The 27031-nt window shown below is 40.7% G+C and overlaps 1 protein-coding gene across 3 annotated transcripts in view; it reads left to right on the forward strand.

Moving 5' to 3' along the window:
* ibtk (inhibitor of Bruton agammaglobulinemia tyrosine kinase) overlaps window positions 1-27031 on the forward strand; it is a 163276-nt gene that overhangs the window by 65489 nt on the left and 70756 nt on the right. For all 3 annotated transcript variants that reach the window (XM_072250091.1, XM_072250093.1, XM_072250092.1), the window contains exons 10-15: window positions 5100-5277; window positions 7587-7767; window positions 11349-11954; window positions 12585-12671; window positions 14056-14138; window positions 14224-14261. In XM_072250091.1, the coding sequence (XP_072106192.1) occupies window positions 5100-5277; window positions 7587-7767; window positions 11349-11954; window positions 12585-12671; window positions 14056-14138; window positions 14224-14261 (1173 nt within the window). The remainder of the gene's footprint in view (window positions 1-5099; window positions 5278-7586; window positions 7768-11348; window positions 11955-12584; window positions 12672-14055; window positions 14139-14223; window positions 14262-27031) is intronic.

The raw sequence follows: 27031 nt of genomic DNA on the forward strand, positions 1-27031 counted from the left end.
TGGGGGAGGGGCTACTGCACAGGATTGAGAAAAAACTACATGTTGTAAAATTAATCAGCTCTATGTTGGGTACTAGCCCCCATAGTTTCCAAGACATCTTCAAGGAGTGGTGTCGCAGAAAATTAATATCCATTATTAAGGACCCCTATCACCCAAAGACTTGCCCTCTTCTCATTGTTACCATCAAGAGGGAGGTATATGGAAACCTGAAGGGCCTACCCTCAGTGATTCAGGAACAGCTTCTTCCCTGCTGCCATCTGATTCATAAATGGCCATTGAACGCATGAACCCTACCTCACATTTTTTGCATTATTTTAGATTTAACTTTATTATACATATATACTTACCATAATTGATTTACTTATTATTTTTTCTCTGTATTGTTATGTATTGTAATGTACTGCTGCCGCTAAGGTAACAAATTTCACGACATATGCTGGTAATGTTTCAAAGGTTTCAAACGTACAATTAATATCAGAGAAATGTATACAATATACATTCTGAAATACTTTTTCTTCACAACCATCCATGATGTTATACCTGATTCTGATTCTGAATGTGTTACATGATACTATTTAGTGGTCTGGAGCATGTTACTTAAATTGTATAATTATCCACTTCAACATATTATCCACTTCAACTAGGCCCAGCCTAGTGAATGTAAAATCAGCTCAGTAAGTGTTTGAATGTAAAGTTTAAAATTTTCTTTCAGCCTAGAATAGCAATTTCAATGATGTAATAAAGCTTTATATTGCAATGATAGCAAATTTATCTTTCATCACCCTTCTAAATCTCTAAATCTTGCAAAGAGATTTAGGCCAGTTAGAAGAGTGGGCTGAAAGATGGCAGATGGAGTTTAATGCTGATAAATGTGAGTTGCTACATTTTGGTAGGATTAATCAAAATAAGACATACATGGTAAATGGTAGGGCATTGAAGAATGCAGTAGAGCAGACGGATCTAGGAACAATGGTGCATAGTTTCCTGAAGGTGGAATCTCATGTGGATAGGGTGGTGAAAAAGGCTTTTGGTATGCTGGCCTTTATAAATCAGAGCATTGAGTATAGGATTTGGGATGTAATGTTGAAATTGTACAAGGTATTGGTAAGGCCCAATTTGGAGTATTGTGTACAGTTCTGGTCACCGAATTATAGGAAAGATGTCAACAAAATTGAGAGAATACAGAGAAGATTTACTAGAATGTTAACACGAGGAAATCTGCAGATGCTGGAAATTCAAGCAACACATGTAAAAGTTGCTGGTGAACGCAGCAGGCCAGGCAGCATCTCTAGGAAGAGGTACAGTCGACGTTTCGGGCCGAGACCCTTCGTCAAGACTAACTGAAAGAAGAGCTAGTAAGAGATTCGAGAGGGGGAGGGGGAGATCCAGAATGATAGGAGAAGACAGGAGGGGGAGGGATGGAGCTTCAGAGTCAGGCCAGAACTAGAACGTTACCTGGGTTTCATCTCCTAAGTTACAGAGAAAGGTTGAACAAGTTGGGTCTTTATTCTTTGGAGCATAGAAGGTTAAGGGTTGACTTAATAGAGGTATTTAAAATTATGAGGGAGAGAGATGGAGTTGACGTTTTCCCATTGAGAATGGGCGAGATTCAAACAAGACATGAGTTGAGAGTTAAAGGGCAAAAGTTTAGGGGTAAAATGAGGGGGAACTTCTTTACTCAGAGAGTGGTAGCTGTGTGGAACGAGCTTCCAGCAGAAGTGGTTGAGGCAGGTTCGATGTTGTCATTTAAAGTTAAATTGGATAGGTATATGGACAGGAAAGGAATGGAGGGTTATGGGCTGAGTGCAGGTAGGTGGGACTAGGTGAGAGTAAGAGTTTGGCACAGAAGTTTCCGTGCTGTAATTGTTATATGGTTATATGGTTAAAGGACAGGCAGATCTTATTAAAGACAATGAAGCTGAAAAAATTGCACAACCTAATAGATGACAAGAAACATTGTACACTTAGCAACTCATCAATATAAGCAAATGGGCAATTACATGAACACAAGCCACCTACTGTGCTGTGCTCTTTGCAGCAGCTTCAGAGTCAGGCCAGAACTAGAATAGATAGTGGATTCCAGTTAATTGGGCCATCAGTTAATTAGGGCAGCTGTTTATTTGGGACAACTTTTAAAGAACAAAATCTAATCGAGAAAATTGTCAGACTTCCCATTGTTTATTTGGGACATTATGCTGCTTCATTGGGGCGGGAGACTTGCTGAACATGTTCTAGTGTCAGTCATGCACACTTGAGTGGTCATTAGATGCTACACCATGCTTAGAGTGAGTAGCTTTTAAATAGTACCACTTGTGTGTATTTGTGTTCATAAAGCAGTGACCTTTGTCAACAATAGTTGGCAAGAAATAAGCAGTAAGGCAATTGGAACTGTGAAACTGCTCACTGCGGTTTCAAGCATTCAGGCATGGAGATGCCAGAAACGGCTGGAATGAACATGAAATGATTTCACTACTTCAGAATGTCAGGAACTACAAGGAATTTGAAGGTATTGATAGTTATCTTGAATGCTACAATGAAAATGAGGATTTGCAGGATGTAATCATTGATAGTTATGTGAAGGCAGTTTGTTGTCTACATTGTGTCTGTGCAATTTTGTTCATTGCATGCACTGCTTGAACTCCTCCATCGATAACTTTTAGGAACTAATATGCAATTTTATAGTACCTTACAGATAGTGGTAGTGTTCTGATTCTGTATTTCATTTAAATACATATTTTGTTAATCAGTTTGTCTTTTTTTAATATCTTTTTAACTATTTCCATGAGACTTGGGCTAATTGGAGCAACAACTTAATTGGTGAAAATATACTGGTCTGGATGTGTCACAATTAGCTGAATCCACTTTATTTTAGCAGTAAGGACAAAAGGAAATTTCATGCTACAAATAACACTTTTTTCCCCCTCTGATTTGAAGTTGGCAAAGGTTGATCTCAGCAAAACTATTGATAGAAAGAATATCTGCATCAAATAAAGTGCTGTCATACCAGTTTGATATTGATGAACACTAGTTTTTACTGACTGAAGCTCATCTCTATTCCATTGCTGCTAGTAACTACTATTTATATTCTGCTGGATGAGCTGCTGTCTACATCCATTTATTAATTGCATACTGAGCGAATCAGAAATTCAGCTTTCTTAGCTCTATAACTTGGTAGTTGAGATACAAGTCAACTCCAGTTACTGGTCTGAGATTGAATTTCCATGCTGTTTTCCAATTCCTAAAGAACAATGCCTTTTTAACCAACATACAAGTAATTTTGAAAGAAAGTGACCTGCACAAGGAATACAAAGATGTTGTTTTGATAGGATGAAAATGTGATGTGCTAATGAAGCCCAACTCGTTTAAATATGTAGTTTACTTCAGAATTTGGAGCCTCATTGATAATCAAAATTTGAACTTTCTGGAGGTGCTGAAACCTGTGTGTTAAACTTGAGCAATCTGTTTATAACTTTAGCAACGAAGTCTATTGAAGGCATGGATTGAACTAGCTACACATATTGTCAATTTCTGGAAACTTTGTGCAAAGCCACCAATAGTGACCATTCTGTGATGTTCTTGAGAGGGTAGTATTACGTCACTTATTGAACTACTGTAGTCTGTATTGAAGCTAAACCTCTTGTGCTGTTTGATTTCAGGATCTTGACCCAGTATTTATGATATATTTTTATACACTTGGCAAATGTCTGATTTGGAGGGCCATTTGACAGATAGTGGAATTTCCGTGCTGTGGGCCTTGTAGTCTTGGGTTTTATGGAGCTGTCGGCAAAGTCTTGATGTCTTGCTGCACTACAGCATGTAGATATTGTAGCGAAGGTGCACTTTCTAAGCAGTATTTTAACATTCACTCTATTTTAACGTAACTGCACTCAGTCTCTGCCTTTTGGCTGGATTGCTAATCATATGCATTGCTTTTCTAGGATAGTGGGCAGTTTCTTAAGTCTTGAATTTGCACTCATAGAGGCAAGTGAGGATTATTTCTTCACGTACACTGCTCGATTGTCCCTTAAGTATTAGGAAAGGTGTGAGGGGCCAAAAGGCAAATCATTTGCCATGATAAAGAGCTTCTGACTACTCTTCTGGTTGCAATATTTCTGTGGTCTACATAGTTAAGTTTTTTTTTCTACTGTGACTTCTGGAATTTGATACAGGTAGTATTGCTGAATGTTCGGAGAAGAATGTTCTATTGAATCTGATCCAACAATTGCATTGAGCTGACTGTGTGAGAATGACAGGTTTCCTCCGCAGAAGGAGATTTACGAATCGTGTAGACACTTCATTAGTTTTCTGGTTACCATTATTTAATTTAAATTCAATTTCATAGTTGATGATGGGAAATGTTCAGAATCTCTCTAATTAGAGATGGTCAATGTCCTTTACTTGTATGGGCCAAATGTAATTGCTGTACAATATACTGAGCTCAAATATTTCCATTAATTTGTGCATACAAGCACACTTTGCTTCATTTTCTGAGAGTTTTATATTGACCAATTATCATATAATCCCACCTGATTTTTATGATGGTGGTGGTGGTCCGTTCCTGCTCTCCTCCTGATCCACTGGGATCCTAGTGCCTGTAGTTCTCAAAAACGTGTTAAGTTCACTGCAGTATTTATCATTCTACTGTGTAACATCTTAAAATGAATTAAAATTATGTTTGGATCATTAATGTGAATAGCATCCAGTGGTCCAAAAGATTTGCTCATCCAGCACAACCAATGGCTTAGGTGTGCAGGCTTAACAGAATTCGACTGTACCTTGCTTCTCTGTGCAGTTATCTCAGTCTCTTATTGAATTGTGCAAATGAAAAAACTGGGGTAGGGGAACCCTTCTTAAAAGCTTTTTTTTCCTGTCTTTGTCAATGAAGGTAAGGTGACCAGATTTTTTTTTTAAGTTTGCGTGTTACAAATTCATGAATTTTGACTGGGGCATAATTCTGTTGAAGTGTATCATTCCCAATTCATAATCTTATAGCCATGTTGTTCCTTTATTTTCTGCATGTACAGGAGGAGCTCTTGTTTAAAGAAATATTCTTTATTTATTGGAAAGTATGTAATTCAGTTACTCTTTTGCCTTATTAGGTTTTTTGTTGGAGATCATCAAACTGCTTATTTAAACAGTGTCGTTGGGCATATGGGCGACAGGTTTTCATGTCTGACATTGCTTTGAGCAAGAATGGGATGATTTTTGTTACACAAGATGGAGACGGGTTTACAGGAAGCTGGGCTGTATCAAGAATGAAGAATTTGGAAAAGAAAGGTAAAAATTTCAATCTTGTTTGAAATAATTTTTTTGGATTAAAGTTTAACATTACAGCAGAATTAGTTGAGCATGCTTTTGAGTTGTTTATATAGCTTTAGCACTTCATAAGTTAATTTGAGCTATATATGTGGTATGTTTTCTTTAACACACAAAGTGATGATATCTATGATTGCTAATCTTTAAATAGAAATTCTGCCTGAAAATGTTCAAGTGAATATTTTGTCCTAATTTTAGTCTCTTAGCCTGCTATTTTTTCTAGTCCGTTTTGCTCACTGAAACAATAGAACTCTTAACTAGCTTTTGGCATTTAAATGTCTGGATTTCAAAACCGCATTTCATTTTCTGGGAAAAGGCTGAATCAGCCTACTAGAGCCAAAATTGGAATGTCAGCTTAAGGCAGACTTTCCTCTCTAATGCCTGAATGTGAAAATTGGCAGGTATAACTGCTTATTGTAGACCCAAGTTCAAGTTGCTTGTGATTTTCCATTCATTAATTTTAACAGCTAGATTACCAAGGATGTATTATGTTTCAATTTTGAGTATGTACTTTTACCTTGCTGAGGTCTTGCACCTGATAGTGCGTTGATGTGACAAGGTTTATATTTAATGTTTTTGTTTGTTAAGATTGAGCTCTAGAAAGTATAAGTGTTAAATGTATAAGTAATACTTTCTTTAAATGGGCCATGAATGCTTCTACACAGAAATACATTTTAATATTTCAAATGTTTGGAAGTGTTGACTTGTGTGAATTTACGTAGTTACTCAGAAGTTGTTAATTATTTGTCTGCATTTGTTAACATTTTAATTCAGTATGATTCCATATTGCCATGTCATTTTCCAGCTCGCTTCTAAATTGTTCCATATGGTAGTGCAACAAAGGAACTTATCTACAAAGTTTAATTTGATATTTTGCATTACTGGGTTGATTACCCATGTGGTCATAGCTGTAGAGATGTTTTTCTTTGAAAGGCAAAAACAGCAGAAGCTGGAAAACTGAAATAAAAAGAGAAAATGCTGGAAATACTCAGCACAACAGGCAGTATTTGTAGCAAACATCATTAATGTTTCAGGCTGATGACTTTTCATCACTTGTTTATCTTGTGGTTAGAGATGGAAAGGATTAAAGAGAAGAGGTTGTTTGATTTTGGTTTCAAAAATATTGATTTAAAACACGGATTTAGTATCTTGATTACATTATGTCCAAATTATTTAGAAATTTGTATCAGTCTCATCAGATGCTGACGAGAAGGTGCAAGATTAGCTGCTTGAGTGATGTCACAAAACAAGCAACCTTGCATTCAATATCAGCAGAACAGCCGTGTATGTAGTGAAATTTGTTGTTTTGCAGCAGCAGTACAGTGCAGACATAAAATTGCTATATATTACAAAACAAATAAACAGTACAAAAGAAAGGAGTAAGGAGTTCATGTACCATTTAAAACTCTGATAGAGGGATAGAAGCAGTTTCTGAATCATTGAGGGTGGGTCTTCAGGTTCCTGTGCGCCGCCTTGATGGTAGTATCGTGAAGAGGCTATGTGCCAGATGGTGAGGGTCCTTACTGATGGTTCTCACCTTGAGGCACCACCTCTTGAAGATTTCCTCAATGCTGGGGAGGATCGTGCCCATGGTGAACTAGCGGAATCTACAACCCTCTGCAGCCTCTTGCAATCCTGTGCAGTAAGCCTCCATACCAGACTGTAAGGCCACCAGTCAGAATGCTCTCCACATTACATCTATTAAAATGTGCTAGAGTCTTTGGTGACATACCAAACCTCCTCACACCCCTAATGAAATAAAGCTGCTGGCATACCATCTGCATGATTGCATTAATGTTTTGGACCTAGAACAGCTTGTTCAGGTGTTGACACCCAGGAACTTGAAGCTGCTCACATTTTCCACTCCTCAATGAGGACTGGAGTGTGTTTTCCAGCTGCCCCTTCCTGCAGTTCACAATTTCACAACAAGGCAGTGACAATAAACCTGATTCTGGTGGATTATTTTGTTGCTTGTCTCTCACTCATATAATCTCATTATTTCTCACTTGTGGAGCAGAATTCTATCAATTAAAGTGCAATCTTTAGAGAATGCCATTTTACTCTGATCAAAAATGTTCCTATGTTCACACACCACAAAATAATTCCTGCAATGACTTTGCAAAATTTGCTCAATATGCATTTCAAATTTGTTTCTCAATGCAGGAGGAAGCTGTGCAAAATCTGATTACCCAAGGTGTATCTTGTTTGGATTTTAGTCTTATTAAAAAGTGTAATATGGCTTAAATTTGTTTTCCCTCTTTTTAAACTAGATGAATACTCCTGTATTCTTCAGAATCCTATGGATCAAATAAGTAACACTACGGAATTGGGTAGCAGCTTGTATGAAAGGATAAAACTTGAGAAACTTCCATGTGTTCATCGTGCTGTTTCTGTTGCCACTGATTCAAATGGACGCACCTTTGCTATTTTACAGTCTGATCCTAAAACTAGGTAACTTATTTTTACTTTGTGCCAAGAGTCCGTGAATAATTTTCATTTGCCTAGCAGGACAAATGACGCAGGAAAAGGAAGCCCCTTCTGTCTGTGGCCCTTTCCCTGTCTAATAGCCAATTAGATCACGTGCATTCTAATTACTGACTTTCAGAGTAGTTAATGTTATTGTGGTAAGAGGATATTGTTTTCCAAATCAACTGTCTTTCTCAAAGTCACAATTGATGTACTACTTTTGTCAGAAATGCAGATGTAGTGTGGTAAGAAATCAATGCGTATACGAGCAGGAGTTAGTGACTTGACCTGAAGTCTGTTCAGCTATTCTATTTAACATGCCTGATCTATGACTCAGCTGCCTTCAATTTACATTATTTTCCTATTAAAGATACATTATTTTCCTATTAAAATGTCACTTAATTTAGTCCTCTATTGACCAGCATAAAAGTGATGAAAGATCACCTTAAATGATTTAAAGCTACAATATGATCACTAATACTCATTTTTGAAGTGATCATTCCACTCCTGACTTCATTAATGTTTTAGTTGGTTTATGGGCAAAACAGCTAGATTATAAATTAGACTTAAGCAACATTTGACTAAATTCTTATGTGAACAAGCCTTACTAAAATTAAGGTAAAATGTAGACCAGGCAATAAAATATTCACCATTTGTCTGGATGAGTACAGCTCCATAAATGTATAAGCTTGGCAAATAATAGAGAAACAAAATTTTTTGTTTGGTGATTTTTCAATCATGAGTTTACTGAGGCATTTGAGTGCACTGTAGAAATTCACCAAGGCTGTCTCATCAGCTCTTTTTAAACCTGTGACCTCTACCTACCTGTGAGAAAGATGAAGGCGGCTGGGTAGCTGGTGCACAGCAATACCAATACCTGCAAACTTGCTTCAGATCCTGAAACTATATTGCCAGTATTTCAGCATTACTGAACCATAAATCCCGAAACATTTTACCTTTACCATGTGGATTGAAATGGTATATGAAAGTGGTTTGTTTGCTGTATGCAGTGGTGATGGGCAATAAATCTTGGCTTTGCCAGTGATGACTACATCCCAAGAATATAATTTTAAAAAAAACATGCCTAACAAAATCTATCAAATGGGAGGTGATTGAGAAAACAAAGGCAGCATGAATATTTGTATTTTAAGCTGAGTTATTGTGGTATGAAATGAACTAAAAAGCTGGTGGGTGTAGGGTCAATAGAAACGTTAAGTTACTTTTTTAAATACTTGGCAAACAATGCTGGGGGAGTAGGCAAGGGTTTTGTTGCACACATTTGTCATAAAAACTGACGAACATAGTGAGGCAAATGTTGCTGCCAATGCTGTATGACCATGATGTGCATATTTTTGAAAGCAGTTTATAATATTTAGTAGAGAAAGTCTTCAGGCAAAAAATACAATGAAACTGATGATCCACAACTGCTTATTCTGAGCCTTCAATGATTTGGGATTTGACTCACTCATTAGATCTGTATATGAGTCTGGGATGTCGAGTACAGGTGTGGAGTACGTGAAAGAGGCTGAAGCCGAGGTGAGATGTAGAGAACAAGCTGAAGCTTACTAGGTTCTATTTCCACTGCATTTATACACATTGTGTTTATTGACAGATTTATTTTCTATTGTATAACCAAGTATAAAAGGAAATAGGAGTAATGATAGTTTAATAACATCAAGTCATAGTAATAATAACTTTTCCACCCAATAGTTGGGGGGAGGGGGAACTGCTGGTCTGGCCCTACCAATGTCCTGAGAGTACCAGGTTACTGGAGTATTACTGCATATGGTATTTCAACATAGTTGGCTAAGTTTAATTTTTTAAACAATTTAATTTAACTCTAATATACAACATGTTTTAATATTGCATTTTATGACACTATGGAGTATGATAGATTAAAAAATCCTTTACCACAGGCAACATTTTACCTTTTGGAAAGGTATTTTTTGGTAGTCTTGCTGTGAGAAGTGGATATAAGTTGGCTTGTGAACAGAATTTGCCAGGACTGCTCAGCAGCTGCAATAGCATCTCTATGGCGGTAGAGAGGAGAGAAGCAGTTAACATTTCAGGTTGATAATCTTTCATTGGATCTGGAAAGGTTTCAGGTAACTAAATTTTAAGATGCAGGGAAAAGTGAAGGCAAATCTAGAGGGATATTTTTGTTAATAAATAGGCTAAATATATTTATGAACAAATGGAAAGTGAAAAAACAGGCATCTGAGATATGGAGAATCCTATACAACTGTTTAGAATTTTATATGGACTAAAATATTAGGAGTTTGCAGAAAAAAATTGCTGCCCTAGGCCAAAATAGTGTTCTCATCATTTGTGAGCTATGTCTTTTCAGATTTTATATTGGATTGCTATCTAAAATATCTCACTAGAAGTTGTGTTACACCTTCTGATGTCTTTTAGATTTAGTTGAAATACAATAATTAGAGGTTTTGATTTTCCACTTGGACAAAGATTTGAACCTGGTATCAGTTGTTAACATTAGAATCTCTCTGGAGATTTTGTACAAAAAATCCAGATTAACATTTTTAGAGTAGTTTTTGGAGAGAGCAAACCATAAAGTGCCATGTTCCTGCTGAGGTGTTAAACAAAGGCTCTATCAGTCCTCTGTTGGGCATTAGTAGTCATTGTGAGTATTTTGAATTCTTCCCAGTATTCTTGATAACATTTATAAGCTGAAATAATTGTCTCTTTGTTATCTCATTCATTTTTATGTGAACTTCTGTGTTACCTACATTGTCTATTTAGAGGCCATTATCATTTCTGGTAAATATTTTGGTATGACTTGGGCTAAGGAAAGGGTCTGTGTCAAAGTTTTGAAACTAAATCTTGTAAGTATTTTCTTTAAACAAAATATGATAGGAAAGATGGACTTTCAGTACATGGCTTCACTTCAGTGACTGTCATGTATTTTAATCTAATTTCCCTGCTTTGCATCCTAAATCTGTTTGTTTACATTCTTCCTTTAAGTTCTATGATACTGACATCTCTATTTCTCAAATCTGGTTTTAACTTTCTCCCTAGTTCTGGTAAGAAGATTGTGCCTCCTGCATACCAACTTAACAATCAGAGAAACTAGTCTCAAAATGGTTCATAATTTTATTGATCAATTAGATTACCCTCTTTAATCTCCCTCCATGGGATAAGGACCCTCATTGTTGAAGTCTGTCCTTTTTTTGTGCTCCTGCAATGGGTCCACTCAAGCACAGCCAAGCTCTCCAAATGTGGCCTGATCTATATGAATATAGTCTATATGAATAATGTATTATCTCCTTGCATTCACAATTAATTATGTAAAATGTTTTGTGCCATATTCTTCCTGTAGCCCATTCTATTTGACTTCCCAGCTTTTAAGCTATACATATTACCATCCAGGCTTGTATTTTCTCCTTTTATAGCTTATTTCCTAGATGTAATTACATTCCTCTTTGACTTGTGTTTGTCCATTGCATTAGCCTATACATTCTGCTAAATTTGTTTATACCATGGTCTGCTATGTTACTAGTTTGTGTTTTTGCACCTTTATTAAACATAGAATGTTTAATTTTTTTTAGCCTCTATGAAATTCCAAATGCATCATCTTCAAGTTTTACTGAAGACTTTGGCAAACTTCTCAGGGAAGCCAGTGAAACTGACAACATCCATGACGTCACATGTCAAGTTGGCAATCAAATTTTTCCCAGTCATAAGTACATCCTGGCCATGAGATGCGACTACTTTCGAAAGCTTTTCTTTCCTGATGGAGAACTTATTGGGACGCTTGATGCCCATTTACAAGGTGATGATGCAGTGGGATGTGACTTGTACGTTCTGGATAAGATTCAGGCCGACTTGTTTGCCTATATTTTGCAGTTCATATATACAGACACCTGCGATTTGCTAACTGATGGCTACAAACCAAAAATCCAATTCAGAGATAAAATAGAAACTTATCAAGATCCACTGATATCCAAATTGGAGGGCTCTGTGCAGAAATTAAACTTTTGTGAAGATATAAAGGGAAAATCTGCATCCGAGGTTTATGAAAACCAGAAGAGTCAGAAATTAAAGTCGAAAAATAAAACCAGCAAAAAGAATAAAGGGCTCAATGAAGACACGAATCCAGTTAAGATGTTGCAGGCTACTGCAAAAAAACTTGGTCTTTCCAGTCTATCAGCAAGGTAAGGTTGGGGCTGATATGTAAATAAAGGAATTGCAATTGGAATAAGAATACTTTTTTTTTGTGTACCATACTCTGCCAGAGCCTCAGAGACCACTTTTTTTTCAAGTGGTTGTCTTGGAGGAAAGATTCTGTGAGTGGTCCCTCACGTCCTTCTCACAGTGCGTTTTTTTTTTACGAGGTTGAGTTGCGAGCTCGACACTCAACCCGGCACAGATAGAAAGCATGCCCGGGAGTGGCCCGACTGGATTTGAACTCAGGAACCTTCGCTCCGGAGTCCGGTGCTGATGTCACTGTGGCACCAGCCGGCTTGTGGATTTCATTGTCAGCACTTTTGATCTAGTTTATATAACACCTTTTCGTTTCTGCAAATAAAGGCTATATTTTTCTATTGATTTTCTGATTAATTTATCTGTTTTCGCGGAATTAACTTAATTTACAAAGTATGAGGGGGCCCTACAACACACTATGGTTGACTTTGAAGTTCTTCAGAAACCATGAAAAGAAGCTGTGGTTTAACTAGTTCAGGAAATGCAAAAATTAATGACCAGAAGTTGAATTATCTTGAATTTTCATTCTGGATTGCTGTTGTAATTTGATGCTTCATAATAGAACACATTATATATTGCAGGCTAGATGGGGTTAAACTGGAAAATTGGAAGATAAAAGTTGTGCACAAAATAAGTGCAAACAAATTGAAATTTGTTCAGAAAAAATGGTAAGTACACTTAAAAAAATGTAAGAATACAAAATTAAAGTGCTGATCAATATGTGGGGGGAAAACAGATGAAAAGCTGGAAACACTCAGCAAATCAGCAGCATCTGTGGAAAGAGAAATAGTTGGTATGTCTGGCCCTTGTCAGAACTGGGGAAGAGAAGACAAGACAGCTTTAAAATATTATCAGGAAGGCATGGATAAGACAAAGGGTGAGTCCAGGGTTATCAAGGGGATAAGCCATACATGTCCATTTAGATGCTGGACTAATGGCATCAGCTAGGATGAGAAAAATTGAACAAAGGATTTAAAGCCAATGAAATGAGTAGTTGGAGAGTGAGAACACAAAAAAAAATGAAATGTGATATGTAAGCAGCCTAAGGAAAACCTGAGCCAATATCTTATGAGAACTGGCTACTTCTGATTTATACAGAGAAGGCAAAGTAATGTGCCCAATGATTGAATGATATCTTCTCTTTTCATCAGCATTTTGAAGTGATTGGTTTCTTCAGGACTTCTAGTCCTGTCTTGACGTCTCCACCCACTGCCCATAAAACACTTTCACTTGCAACCATGAGCACACAACCCCAATATAGTGGATAACTTGTTTTCTTTATGTATCTATATCAGAATTAGTGAGTTTTGCTCAATGCAGCCAGTAGTGTATTCTATGTGAAATGTTCCTTGTCTTCAGAGCATAAGTTGTTGAGTATTTTCAGTTCCAAATTTGTCTTCTTTACTGCTCAAACTGTTCAGTTTTATTACATCTGGATACCTCCATGAAACAATTGATCAAGTATAGTTATTATTAGCAGACCAGAACAGGGAAGGAGAAGTTGGTCCAATCTCCAATGAACATCCACATTTCTCCTATAGAAATGGGTGAATATTTCTGCCTATAAATGCTCTAAATAAATAGGTTTGCTGTATTTACTTATGTCTCACTGGTGTTTAAGAAATGGTAGCTAGAACTAGTGGAGGTAGCACTGGTTAATTACTACAAAGTGATATTTGGGGATTAGCTCTGAGGCAGATGACTTTAGACAGAACTTTAATGCCTCATTCAGTCAGTTGTGTGTTAGGGTTTAAGGGTAAAGGTTTATTTTAAAAAGAAGAGCTTAATTGTAGTACCACAGGCCTGGCGATGCTCATGAAGTCGAACATATGAGGTCTGTGCCTATAAGGGACAAAAAGAAGGAAATTCCAGAAGCCTTTGTTTATAACCACTGTGCACTGGATGTCAAAACAGTCATTTGTATTATAAAATTATAAAGATGTCATTTATTATAAAAATTATTTTCTTTAGACTCTGATAGTTCTGTTCTTAGTCTATCATGCTGAAAGTGCCTGATTCATATTATTCCCCTTCCTTTGCTTTGTTATCTAGTTCCTATTTGAGTGATGTAACTCTGAAGTCAGAAGATGGAAAGGAGTTTGTCTGCCATAAATGTGTGCTGTGTGCCAGACTTGGTAAAGATGCTTGTTTATAAGCACATTTTATTTATGTTTTTATTTATGTTCAGGAATATTGATAAAGGCTTTTTATTTTTTCTAGAGTACTTTCACAGTATGCTGAGTAACGCCTGGATTGAGGTATTTATAACTATAACATGGTTTGAAATTTCAAGTTAAAAGTCTGAATCACAATTATCATAATACATACATTGCATAAACCAAACACAAAACAGAAAAATGATTCCACTGGAAAGAGTAAAATGCATCTCGTACGTGGGCTAATGTCTTGCTTAGTGATCTCAACACAGGGATGCTTTCACTGTGCAGTATTCTGATATTGCACTGCAGATATGTGATCTCTCTAAATTCTATTTGAATATTGTTATTTTTATTATATTTGCCTGATGTTGATGTCACTGGCAAGAGCAACGTTTATCAGAATCATAGAATGGCAACAGGCCCTATGCCCACTGAGTCTGCTCTGACCATCATTCACCCATTAAAATACTAATCCCCCCCTTTTTTTTTATATCCTACCTGCATTTCCATTTCCCATTTGCATATGCATACACAGTAGGGAAGTTTTTCGTGGTCAATTGACCTTCCAGCTTGCACATCTTAGTGGAAGGAATCAAGAGCACTGAAAAGAAACCCCTATGGTCACAGGGAAGATTCCCTATAGACAGCACCAGAGGTCAGGATTAAATCTGGGTTGTTCAATCTGTGAGCCAGCAGCCACACTAGGTGCACCACTGTGCCGCTCTAATTGTCTACACCTGCCTCCATCGACCACCGAAACCTTATGTTGCATGCATTTCCGCTGTGTTATTACTTAAAGAGTTGCAGAATATGAAATCCTGTGATGATGAGGAATTGACCGTGTATTTCCAAGACAGAATGGTTAACTATTTCACTTGGAACTTGTGGCTGATAACGTCCCTACACACCTTGCTGTCATTTGGAAAGGTACTTTTATGTCGAAACTGCTATTATGGAGGCTTAAGCACATCATGTCAATAATGTATACTGTAACCATGGCATGTTAAGAATGGGTGTTTAATGTGAATACAGTGAACTCTTTCCTGCAAAACATTCGCCAACCTTTATTGTATTGCTGTATCTGGATTTTTAATTTTCTAATCAATGGTAACTTAAAGTAAGTGATTATAGTAATGATATTGTAAGGTGATTAAATATTTTATAGGAGATTTTCATTGCCTGGTACATGCATGGCACAATATTTGCCAGCACATACTGGAATTTCATCTGGATCTGTGGGTGATTGAAGCAATCTGTAGCAAACCTCTGGAGCTAAGATAACTAAACTCCAATCATCTGATTCATCTTTTGTGCTAGGCACAGCTTCAGTCATTGGAGAAATTTTCCTTGACCTTTGTATTATTATTTGTAGCGAGTATTTCCATTAATGAGGCTGTATGGTTGTAGCGGCAGCTGGATACTTAGAGAGACTTTGTGCTCTGCAGATTCAGAAATTGAGCAAGACTGCCCTCCTGGTATGCTTTGACAAAACCTAGGCTTTGTGAATACATGTGTAATGCGCTGTAAGGTTTTACTGCTAATGTAATGGCCTCTCTGTAATGTTTCACTGCTAATGTAATGGTTTCCCTGTAGCAGCAATGTTTGGGTTATGACTAGAGATAACGGGGGCTTTGGAATGTATGCCATCCAATGAGAGGCATTTTTTTTTCTTGTGGGGCTGAGAGAAGCGAGTCGTGATCTTTTGTTCGGCGGAAGATGGAGAGAGAAGATGCCAGAATGGGGAAGTTGTAGACTGCAGGACAGGGTGGACTTGGAATGGGGTCGGGAGTTGATGTTGAGGGAGAATGAACCAACGGGAAAACAGTGAGCTCTAACGTTGCGAAATAGACTGTTTCATAAGAATGGGCCCTTTTTTCTCTTTTTTAGTTTCTTTGCTAACCCTATAGTCAAATTAAGAATTATAAAGCTCAATCGTTTTATTGCATATTGTGTACTGTTTGTTTTTTTGTAGTATTGATTTGTAACAGGGGAGCACATCACACAGCATGCACCCAAACAAGATTTCCTCAGTTTGGCTGGGCTAGAGGCCGTCTTTTCCTAGAGTAAGCTGCTAGCCAAACCAGAGGGTTACAATTGTGGGGGCTCACCAGGATTGCTTTCATAGTCATAGTCATACTTTATTGATCCCAGGGGGAAATTGGTTTTCGTTACAGTTGCACCATAAATAATAGTAATAGAACCATAAATAGTTAAATAGTAATATGTAAATGATGCCAGTAAATTATGAAATAAGTCCAGGACCAGCCTATCGGCACAGGTCCAAGGGAGGAGTTGTAAAGTTTGATGGCCACAGGCAGGAATGACTTCCTACGACGCTCTGTGCTGCATCTTGGAGGAATGAGTCTCTGGCTGAATGTACTCCTGTGCCCACCCAGTACATTATGTAGTGGATGGGAGACATTGACCAAGATGGCATGCAACTTGGACAGCATCCTCTTTTCAGACACCACCGTGAGAGAGTCCAGTTCCATCCCCACAACATCACTGGCCTTACAAATAAGTTTGTTGATTCTGTTGGTGTCTGCTACCCTCAGCCTGCTGCCCCAGCACACAACAGCAAACATGATTGCACTGGCCACCACAGACTCGTAGAACATCCTCAGCATTGTCCGGCAGATGCTAAAGGACCTCAGTCTCCTCAGGAAGTAGAGACGGCTCTGACCCTTCTTGTAGACAGCCTCAGTGTTCTTTGACCAGTCCAGTTTATTGTCAATTGTCTTTGGATGCTCTGTGATTACCCTGAGCATTGAACCAGTGGGGTAGATATTCGTACTCCAGATGAATTGTTAATTCGCCTGTTAAGTACTGTTAAAGTTGCGATTGTGGGAGGAGGTTTGATAAAATTGTGGGCACAGCTCTCGTTTTAATGCAGACCAGCGCTGATGTAGTGGTGGCAGAGCGGGCCGAATCACAAGACAAGTTTTCCATGGCTGGGGCGGAGATTTCAAAGACAGGGTTCTGTTATTTCTGAGGAGTGAGGGGAAAGAGTGGTTGGATATGGAATGTCTAATTAGCCCCGTCCCTCAGTGAAGAGTGAGAATTTTGAGTTAGTATCCGCCCTTGCCTCTCTGGCGAATAAATGGAAAATTGCGCAGGTTCAAAGTCCCTGCTATGGTAGGCTCCACCTGTTCTCTGAAATAACGCCCACCCCTAAAGGGGAAGAGGAGTATGAGACTTGGGTGGGGCAGACCTCTCAGTTAGATGAGTGGCAGTACTCTGATGATGTAAAGCAACAGAGATTGGTTGAGAGTTTGAGTGGGTGGGCTGCTGATGTTGTTGGAGCAGTATCCCCTAACAATCGTGAGCGATTACCTGTGAGCACTGGAAAGCTCTTTTGGCCCGACAGGAAGTCCTGTGGAACTCATGGCGGGGTTTCAGAAGATGAGTCAGGAGAAGGAGAAGAAGGTTTCTGCTTACATTTTTCAGTTAGAGAGGCAGCTAAATTGTTTGCAGCGCAGAGAGGTCATTCAGGTGGCTGAAGTGGATCAGTTAAGATGGACCAGAGAGCTAAGGGTGTCCAGTCCCAGGAGCTGATTGCTTGGGGTCTCCGACAGTCTCGTAAGATGCTCCCCCCGTCTCTCTTTAGTTGAGCTGATCAGAGAGGTATGGGAGGAGGAGGACATGTCGGAGGTGCGGAGCATTTTGTCAGCAGGGTACAGTCCACTGTAGTGATCCCCTGCGGTGAAGTGACCACAGATAGCCTGCCCTGGGGAGCGGTAGAGGAGACTGTGGCAGAGTTGAGAACTAAGATGTCTTGGCTGTTATCAGTGGGTGTGACCTCCCCGAAATGATGGAGCTGATGGCGTGGGGTGGGGGTGTGCAGATCCCCTAAGGGGATGAACAATGCAGAGGGCTGCTAGCAACCGATGTCACGTGAGAAGGAGAATGAGCCTCCGGTTACCTAAGCAGAGAGAGTCATTGGGAAAACTTAGAGGAGACCCAGTGAGGGAATGGCCTGGTGTCTTTGGGGGAGCATATTCCCAGCAATGTACCAAAGAACTCCCGAAAGCGAAAGTCGCTATTCCTGAAGGCTTAGTGGGACCATGCTCCGGTGTGTTGCAACGGATAGAGGGTATTTATGCTAAAGCCATACTCAACACTGGGTTGTAGGTCACGTTGTTGTACCATTCGTTTTACAACTGGTATCTGAATCATTTACCATTGATACCATTCAGGGCACTGGATATCTGGCATCCAAGTGCTTGTGATGATCCATACGACAGTGATATGTCAGTGAAGCTGGAGTTTTCGGATGTTGATGTGGAAGTGTCTGAGGTCCTCGATACATTAGTGCTGGTTTGTCCAGACCCCATTGAGAAGGGTGGCATTTCAGTTCTGGTGGGGACCAACACCCTTCTTGTAAGGAGGCTTATGGGGGCCTGCAAGGAGAGGGCTGGAGAGAGCTTCTGGGGAAATTGTCCGTGCACCCAATGTTTCAAACTGCTTTTGAGGAATTGTGTGGCGGCATTGGGCTGGATACCGAATTTAGATGAGGGACTGTGTGGTTCACGAAGTTGAAGCCAATAGTGGTACGGCCCGGGGAAGTAGCGAGAGTGATGGGGACCCCCAAGTTTCCCAGAGTGCCTGAGAGCGAGGCCTTCTTAGTGGACGCTCTGGAAGAGCACAAGGGGGAGTTGGGATTTCCTGCTGGGGTACTGGTGAGGCCCGAACTGCAGAAGCTTCGGTTGTATAGGCAAGCAGGGCGGTAGTGATTGTCAGGAACACTACGAAGAGGTAGGTCACCTTCAAGCGGGGGATGCCCTTGGTGCATCTGTTCTCAGTAACAGTAATGTCTGGTGTTCCTGTGAGACAAGGCGGGGAGAAACTGTTGGAAAAATGGGGGAAGTTGATCGCTGAGTCATTCAACTTTAGGGACTCCCTGGTTCCTGCGGGTTGGAAGAGGAGGTTGGTAGAGAAGATGTTGAAGTTGGAAGGTATCTCTTCCACTAACAAGTTTGATGTGGGTTGTTCCAAGGGCACTCGTCACCCTGTTTAGAGAGCGGTCGCGGAGACTGGCCCCTGCAGAGGAGGAAGACAATCGGCAACATTTGTGTAGGTTGGAGGAGGCTGGGATCATCACCAAGTTCCGAAGCCCCTATGTGTCCCCAATAGTAGTGGCCCGAAAGAAGACTGGGAAGGTATAGATGGGGGTGGACTATAGGACTCTGAACAGGCGCACTGTCCCTGACCAGTACACGGTCCCGAGGATTGAAGATGCACTGGCCTTTCTGAGTGGTGCAAAGTGGTTCAGTGTGTTGGACTTCAGGAGTGGATATTACCAGATCCCCATGAGTGAAGCCGACAAAGAGAAGTTGGCATTTATATGTCCCCTGGGATTCTTCCAGTTCGAAAGGATGCCCCAGGGCATATTGGGAGCCCCTGCAACCTTACAACGGTTCATGGAGAAGACAGTGGGGGATATGAACTTACTTGAGGTATTGGTGTATCTGGATGCCTCATAGTGTTTGGGTCCACCTTGGAAGGACATGAAGCAAGGTGCCTGAAAGCTGAAAGGTTAAGACTTCCCCTGGACGTGCCAGTTCTGCTAAATGTCTGTTAGCTATGCTGGGCACGTAGTCTCACGGGATGGAGTAGCTATAGAGGTGGAGGCCACTTGGCCAAGACCCCAGACTGTGAGTGCTCTGCACTCGTTCCTCGGGTTCTGTGGTTACTGTTGGAGGTTCGTGAAGGGCTACGTGAAAGTGAGTCACCCGTTGAATCAGCTTCTGTGCAGTTACCCTCCCTTGGGGAAGAAAGTGAGGGGGCATGAAAGGAGGAGGGGGTGGAGAGTATCATAGCCCGTCGGAGTCCTTTGGACCGAGGTGGGATGCAAAATGTGAGGAGGCCTTTCATTCACTGAAGGAGCAGCTGACCCAGGCACCGGTGCTGGCTTTTGCAGGCCGCTTCCCCCCCCGATTGCCGTATGTACTACATATGAATGCCAGTCAAGAGGGCTTGGAGGGTATTCTGTAGCAGGATCAGAGTACCAGGTTGCCTTTGTCAGCCGGAGTCTGTTTCCCTCTGAGGAAAAACTATCCTACGCACAAGTTGGAATTTCTGGCGCTGAAATGGGCGGTGGTGGATAAGCTGAGTGACTACCTCTGTGGGGCCAAGTTTGAAGTGAGGACGGACAACAACCCTCTCACTTGTTTCCTGACCTCAGCGAAACTGGATGCCACAGGCCATCAGTAGTTGGTGGCGTTGTCTGCCATTGATTTCAGCCTGAAGTGTCAGTTGGGAAGCAGGAACATTGATGCTGATACTTTGTCCTGATGCGTGCATGATGGACTGGACAGGGACGAGGAATGGGAGAGCATTCCTTCCCCCGGGGTGAAAGCCATGTGTCAGTTTGCCATCACCTTGAAAGCAGAGGGAAAGGAGGGGCAGGATTGAGCGATGGATCAGTTGGGAGCTTCTGATGACGCCATTCCCCAAGCTTACTGTAACCTGACTGCTCTGAAGACAAATCAGCTGCCAGAATTGAGTTCTGGGGAAGTGGCAGTTGCTCAGCGAGATGACCTGGGCATCGTTACCATCTGGTCAGGGGTTGAAAAGGAAGACATGGCTCAGGCAGAGAAGATGAAACACGCAGCGGTGCCTCCCTTACTGAGAGAATGGCCTCGGTTGGGGTTGCAGAACCAGATCCGATACTGGGTCACATCAAGCCTGGACCGACCTCGGTGTTGCCAGCTGGTTCTGTCGGAGAAGTATTGGAGGATTGCATTGAAGTCACTTCATGGTGATTCTGGACATTTGGGGGTTGACATGTCCTATGGATTGCTCAGAGACTGGTTTTTCAGGCCCCGAATGAAGTCGGAGATTGAAGAATACATACGGCAGTAGATGCTGCCTATGCGGGCAGCTCTCTTGTACCTCTTGCAGAGAGCAGGGCCCCTGGACATGGTGTGTATGGATTTCCTGTCAATAGAACCCAGTGCCAGCAACACGGTGAAAGTCTTCCACGGATCACTACACCAAATATGTGCAGGCTTTTCCTACCCAGGACCAGAGGGCGTCTACGGTGACCACAGTGTTATGGGAGAAGTATTTTATTTATTATAGCCTTCCCAGGCGGGTATATAGTAATCAGGCACGGGGTTTCGACTCATCCACGAGTTACTGGGCATGCTTGGAGTCGAGAAATCGAGAACCGCGCCCTACTATCTGCAGGGTGATTCCCAGCCTGAAAGGTTTAATCAGACCTTGCTAGACATGCTCGGGACCTTGGAGATCAGCAAGAAGAGCAGGTGGAGTCAACATGTTGGACATCTGGTTCACAGTTACAACTATACCAGAAATGAAGCTACTTGGTACTCACCACACTATCTGATGTTTGGGCGTGAGGTGAGGTTGCCCATTGACCTTTGTTTTGGGACTGACGAGGGCGACTTATCACCGAAGACTTATCTGAAGCATGTGTCTGATATGAGACGAGAACTGAAAAGGACTTATGAATTAGCTGGGGTCAGGGCTGCCAGGCAGAATCAAGGAAATACGATCAAAAGGTGAGGACCGAGCCCTCATAAGGAATTTGGGGCTACCTGGGAAGCTTAAGTTGGCTGACCGCTGGGCGGCTACGCCCTATGTGGTAGAGAGTCAGATGCCAAACCTACCAGTTTTCCGGGAGAAACCAGAGGATGTGAATGGGCCTGTCAAGATTCTCCATCAGAACCACCTGCTGCCCTGGGACAAGAGGTGCGGGTTGACCCAGAGTTCAGCTTGGAGCCTACACCTGGTAACAGGACTCTGCAGAAACATGGGGCGACTGCAGAGCCCACAGCGGGAGAGGTTAGGCCGGCCCCCCCACCCCTGAGAGGGATACTGGTTCGGAGGATGTGTGGTATATGCTGCCTTTTTCTAACTCCCCATTGATTGAGGAAGAGACTCCCAGCCCTTCTCCCGCTGAGTCAGATGAAATTGGAGGGCTATCTGTGGACAGCCTGGGTTGCAGTGGGACCTCGCAAGGGATGAACCGGGGATGGTGACGGGACAAAGGGTTCCAAGTTGCCGGTGGGCACGAATGAGAGGCTGGGGAAGGCCTCACCAAGTAGACCAGAAGTATCCCCAGTAGTGTCGGAACCTGAAGAGTTAGGCGAGAGGGAATAGAGTGTGACCCCCTACTGTTTTGGGGAGCTATGTCACTGCCTTTTACACCTGGGTTGGACTTTGTGTTTTGCAAGAAGGGTTGGCGAATTATCTCAACTTCATGAGGACTAAATTTGGTGGGGGGGAGAGTGTAATGTGCTGTACGGTTTCACTGCTAATGTAATGGTTTCTCTGTAGCAGCAACGTTTGGGTTATGACTAGAGATAACGGGGGCTTTGGAATGTGTGTCATCCAGTGAGAGGCATGTTGTTTCTTTCTTGTGGGGCTGAGAGAAAGGATTCGCGATCTCTTGTTTGGCAGAAGATGGAGAGAGAAGATGCCAGAATGGGGAAGTCATAGACTGCAGGACGGAGTGGAATTGGAATGGGGTCTGGAGTGACCCCTAGGGAGAAAATTAGGGAGAACGAACTGACGGGAAAACCATGAGCTCCAACGTTGCAAAACAGACTGTTTCATGAGAATGGGCCCTTTTTCTTTTTTTTTCATTTCTTTATTTTTCATTTCTTTACTAACCCTATAGTCAAATTAAGAATTATAAAGCTCAATCATTTAATCGCATATTGTGTACTGTTTGTTATTTCGTGGTACTGATTTGTAACAGGGGAACACGTCACACAGCATCCACCCAAACAAGATTTCTTAAGTTTGGCCGGTCGGAGGCGGTCTTTTCCTGGAGTAAGCTGCTAGCCGAACCTGAGGGATACACATGAGTTGAATGTATGTGGCAGAAACAGATGTGTTGAATTTTAACTCTCAGGAGCTTTTGGAAATATGACCCTGCATGTATTGTCTTTTTACACTTGCCAGTTTGTGCCAATATCTTGTTAGCTCGGATTGAAGAAAACTAGAAATCTACAAGTTTTACGGTCTTAATACCCAAGGTCTTATTGAATTAAGTTAACCTTTTGTAGATACTGCAATTGTTTGAAACTATTCAAAGGGACCAGGTGTCTATAGAGTATTACCTGAAGGGTAGGAACTGTTAGCTACAATAGTGGTGCAGCTTGGAAAGGTGTGACCTGGTCAGACTATTGAAAGCCTCATCTGGTTGACCTCTGGAACAATTGATTGTGCGCAGGGTCAGCCCATAATGTAAACAGGTACATAAAAAAAAGTAAGGAATCTTGAAGTTAATATTACTTTGACAAGCCGGCTAAACCAGGTGAGGGTAGCCGACGGGTCTCAAACCCTTGGTGGGATAGGGAGTTGTCTATCCCAGCATGTGAAGTCAGACTCCGGCAGATTGAGTGGACGAGACCAATGGAAGGTCCAACGGGGTGCCCATGGAGTGAGCTGTATTTTGGCGTCGCTCCATACCCTTTATCTTTTTTTACATGTAACCACTCTTATTTACTTTACCTATACCTACACTAAACAATTTATACTACAAATCTATCTTTGAACTTTGACTTTTACTTACTGAAAATGCTTACCAGAGTACGAGATGTTAGAAACAGAAAGGGCTCCGGTGGGGAACGGGAAAAAAGATGGTGATCCTGAAGCATCGAAGGAAGCTCCACTAAGCGCTGAAGCAATGAAGAAACTTCTAGACGATACAGTTAATCGAAGACTTTGCTGTAATTGAAGGTGTGGTGAAAACGACTCAAGATGATCTTAAATCGTTCAGACGTGAAATCAATCAACAACAAATTAGAATCGTGGAACTAGACGAAGATGGCCGCAAAAGGGATTGAAAAATTGAAGCTCTTGGAAAAAAATTTAACTTCGGTAACTCAACAGTTGGAGCGTTATAAAGCTAAGACTATTGATCTTGAAAATCGCTCTTGACGACAGAATCTGTGAATAATCAGTTTTCCTGAAGATGTTGAGACAGGAGGTCCTACTAAATATTTTTCTAAATTGTTAGTGGATGTGTTTGGTCCAGGTATATTGGAGGAACCCCTACTGTTAGACCGTGCACACCGTTCTTTACATTTTAAACCGGAGAAACTGGCCAGACCGAGGCCAGTCATCGTTCGATTTCATTATGTTCATGATAAGGAACAAGTGATTTGAGCGGCTTGGCAGAAAGGCATGATTGAGTTTCAAAGTTTTAAATTTCGAATTGTCAAGCATTACAGATAAGAAGTATTGAAAAAACGAATGGCTTTTAAACCACAGATGTCAGAATTTTATCGTCGGGGCTATAAAATAGCGTTACTGTTCCCAGCCTGTTTGAGAGTTGTTATGCTGGACAATTCTTGTCGCTTGTTCAAAACTCCAACCAAAGCTCAAGGTTTTCTTGACAATCTGTCGCCCTCTGTTGAGGACTAATTATTGCATTATTTTTTTTCTCCTCGCCCTTGATCTATTTTTCATTTCCTTTTTTTTAAAAAGGTTAATATTTAGTTTGTAAAATTAGGACTTTATATTCTGAAGGTTTTTGCTTTGATCTCGTAGTGTAGATACGCTCTATATTTTTAAATGATAGTATGCTTTTTTGTTAGTGATTTTGTATATCTAATTTTTAATATTTTTTCTTCTTGAGAGTTATTTAGTTACAATTTTAATGCTTGTTTTCTTTTTATTTTGAGATGTTACTGGAGAAGTATTATATTTTAAGATGGTGGATTGTCTTCTTCTTCCTAAATTCTCTCTTTCTTTCGCGTCACTTCTGATCATTTATATACGAAAAACCAATAACATGAACTGGCGCTTGATTTTTTTTTGAAATATAAGTAAAAAGTAACTATTTTATGTTTGTAATTGTAATCTTTTCCTTACCTTTGTAGTAACTTTTTTAAACTTTTTTGAATATGGGCAGTATTTCTTATGATAAACATATTTCTTTTGGGTTGCCTTCTGGAAAGGCGGGGTTAGAGTTAGCTGTAGATTTAGCATTGGCCACTTTCTGCCTTTTTTCCGGGTTTTTACGGGAGGGAGGCATTTTTGTTCTTATTTTTAATATACTTTTTTTTATACTGGCTGACCTGAAACTACCAAAATGCCTGAAACGTCGTAACTTCCGGTTCTTCTTGGGACCTTTTTTCCTCTTCCGGGGTCATGAGTTTGTACTCTGGTTAACCCTTTACATACCTTATGCTTGAGTTCAGTACGATGGATAAGATTATTAATTTGGTTTCTTGGAATACAAATGGTTTAAACCACTGGATTAAACGGAAGAAAATTTTTAAAGTATTCCGTAGGATGAATGCGCACATTATCTTTGTACAAGAAACTTATGTCTGGAAAGAGGATAATCAGTGTTTTTTTAGATTCTGGAAGGGCCAACAGTACCAGAACACCAGAAGTGGCACCAGAATGAGGCTCCACAAACTGAAAACAACCTCACGGCATCTGGCCAAATTTAGCAAGAACCCCTTCCTACTGATTACCAGCTCCAACTACCTCCCTACAAATGAATTAGTAGCCTTCCATTATTGAAAGACGCTTGGAAAAAACACAAGCACAGCAAGGCGCAGAAGCTAATTGAAGTACGGTGGGGAACAGGTGATGGAGATAATTCAATATCTATGTACAAGAAGACTCAAAAGACTATAGAACCTAGAGTCTGAAGCCACAATCCGGTTGGAGGAACAACACCTTATATTCCGTCTGGGTAGCCTCCAACCTGATGGCATGAACATTGACTTCTTTGACTTCCGCTAATGCCCCTCGTACCCCATCCGTTATTTATTTTTATACACACATTCTTTCTCTCACTCTTCTTTTTCTCCCTCTGTCCCTCTGACTTATACCCCTTGCCCATCCTCTGGGTTCCCCCCCCCCCCGTCTTTCTCCCTGGGCCTCCTGTCCCATGATCCTCTCATATCCCCTTTGCCAATCACCTGTCCAGCTGTTGGCTCCATCCCTCCCCCTCCTGTCTTCTCCTATCATTTTGGATCTCCCCTCCCCCTCCCACTTTCAAATCTCTTACTCACTCTTCCTTCAGTTAGTCCTGACGAAGGGTCTCGGCATGAAACGTCGACTGTACCTCTTCCTAGAGATGCTGCCTGGCCTGCTCCATTCACCAGCAACTTTGATGTGTGTTGCTTGACATTACTGAATGTGTTGGATTTAAGATATTGGTCTAGCCTTGTTTTGTTCTGTTTGCTTTTTTGAGCTTAGTATTTAGTTTTTTTTGTTTTTTTTTGGAGGGGTTTTTCTTTGTATTTTTTTTCCTTTTATTTCTTTTTTTCTCTATGATTAATTACATCATGAGTTTGGAAGTCTATTATACCTGTGTTATCTGAAATCTTTTCTGTATATGTTTATTAACAATAAGATTATTCTAATCTCTTCGTATCAACATTGTTAGTTTTGTTTATAACTTTGGAAAAATTAATAAAAAGATTTAAAAAGAAAGAAGGTCCAACGGTCAAGAAGGCGGTCTCTGCAAGCGTTGTGGAACGTGTAGAGCAGGTCAAGACACAGAAGATGTCCTGGTTATCCACTGCGCCTAGTCCCTTCTGCAGCCGTCTCGACTCTGTCTTGCCACTGGATCCAGATGGGAATTGGGAAGAGAGAGTGAGGCTGACACTGCACAGGTCCCCCTCATTTAAATCCAAATCACGTGCTAGTCTCGACACCATCAAATGGTGTCGAGGTCCTCATCGATGTACACGATGGTTGAACACATACTTGACATTAATATTACTCTAATCTCTCAACCTCAACTAAAGATATTTCACCACAGAACAATCTACTCTTTTTTTACATCTATTACAAGAATTTCCTAATCAGAGCTTCTGCACGTGAGTGGCACTAATTTAGTTACCAGTTTGTTGAGAACATAGGTAGGC

Source organism: Mobula birostris, chromosome 2 (assembly GCF_030028105.1).
Source record: "Mobula birostris isolate sMobBir1 chromosome 2, sMobBir1.hap1, whole genome shotgun sequence".
In the NCBI taxonomy this organism is placed as follows: domain Eukaryota; kingdom Metazoa; phylum Chordata; class Chondrichthyes; order Myliobatiformes; family Myliobatidae; genus Mobula; species Mobula birostris.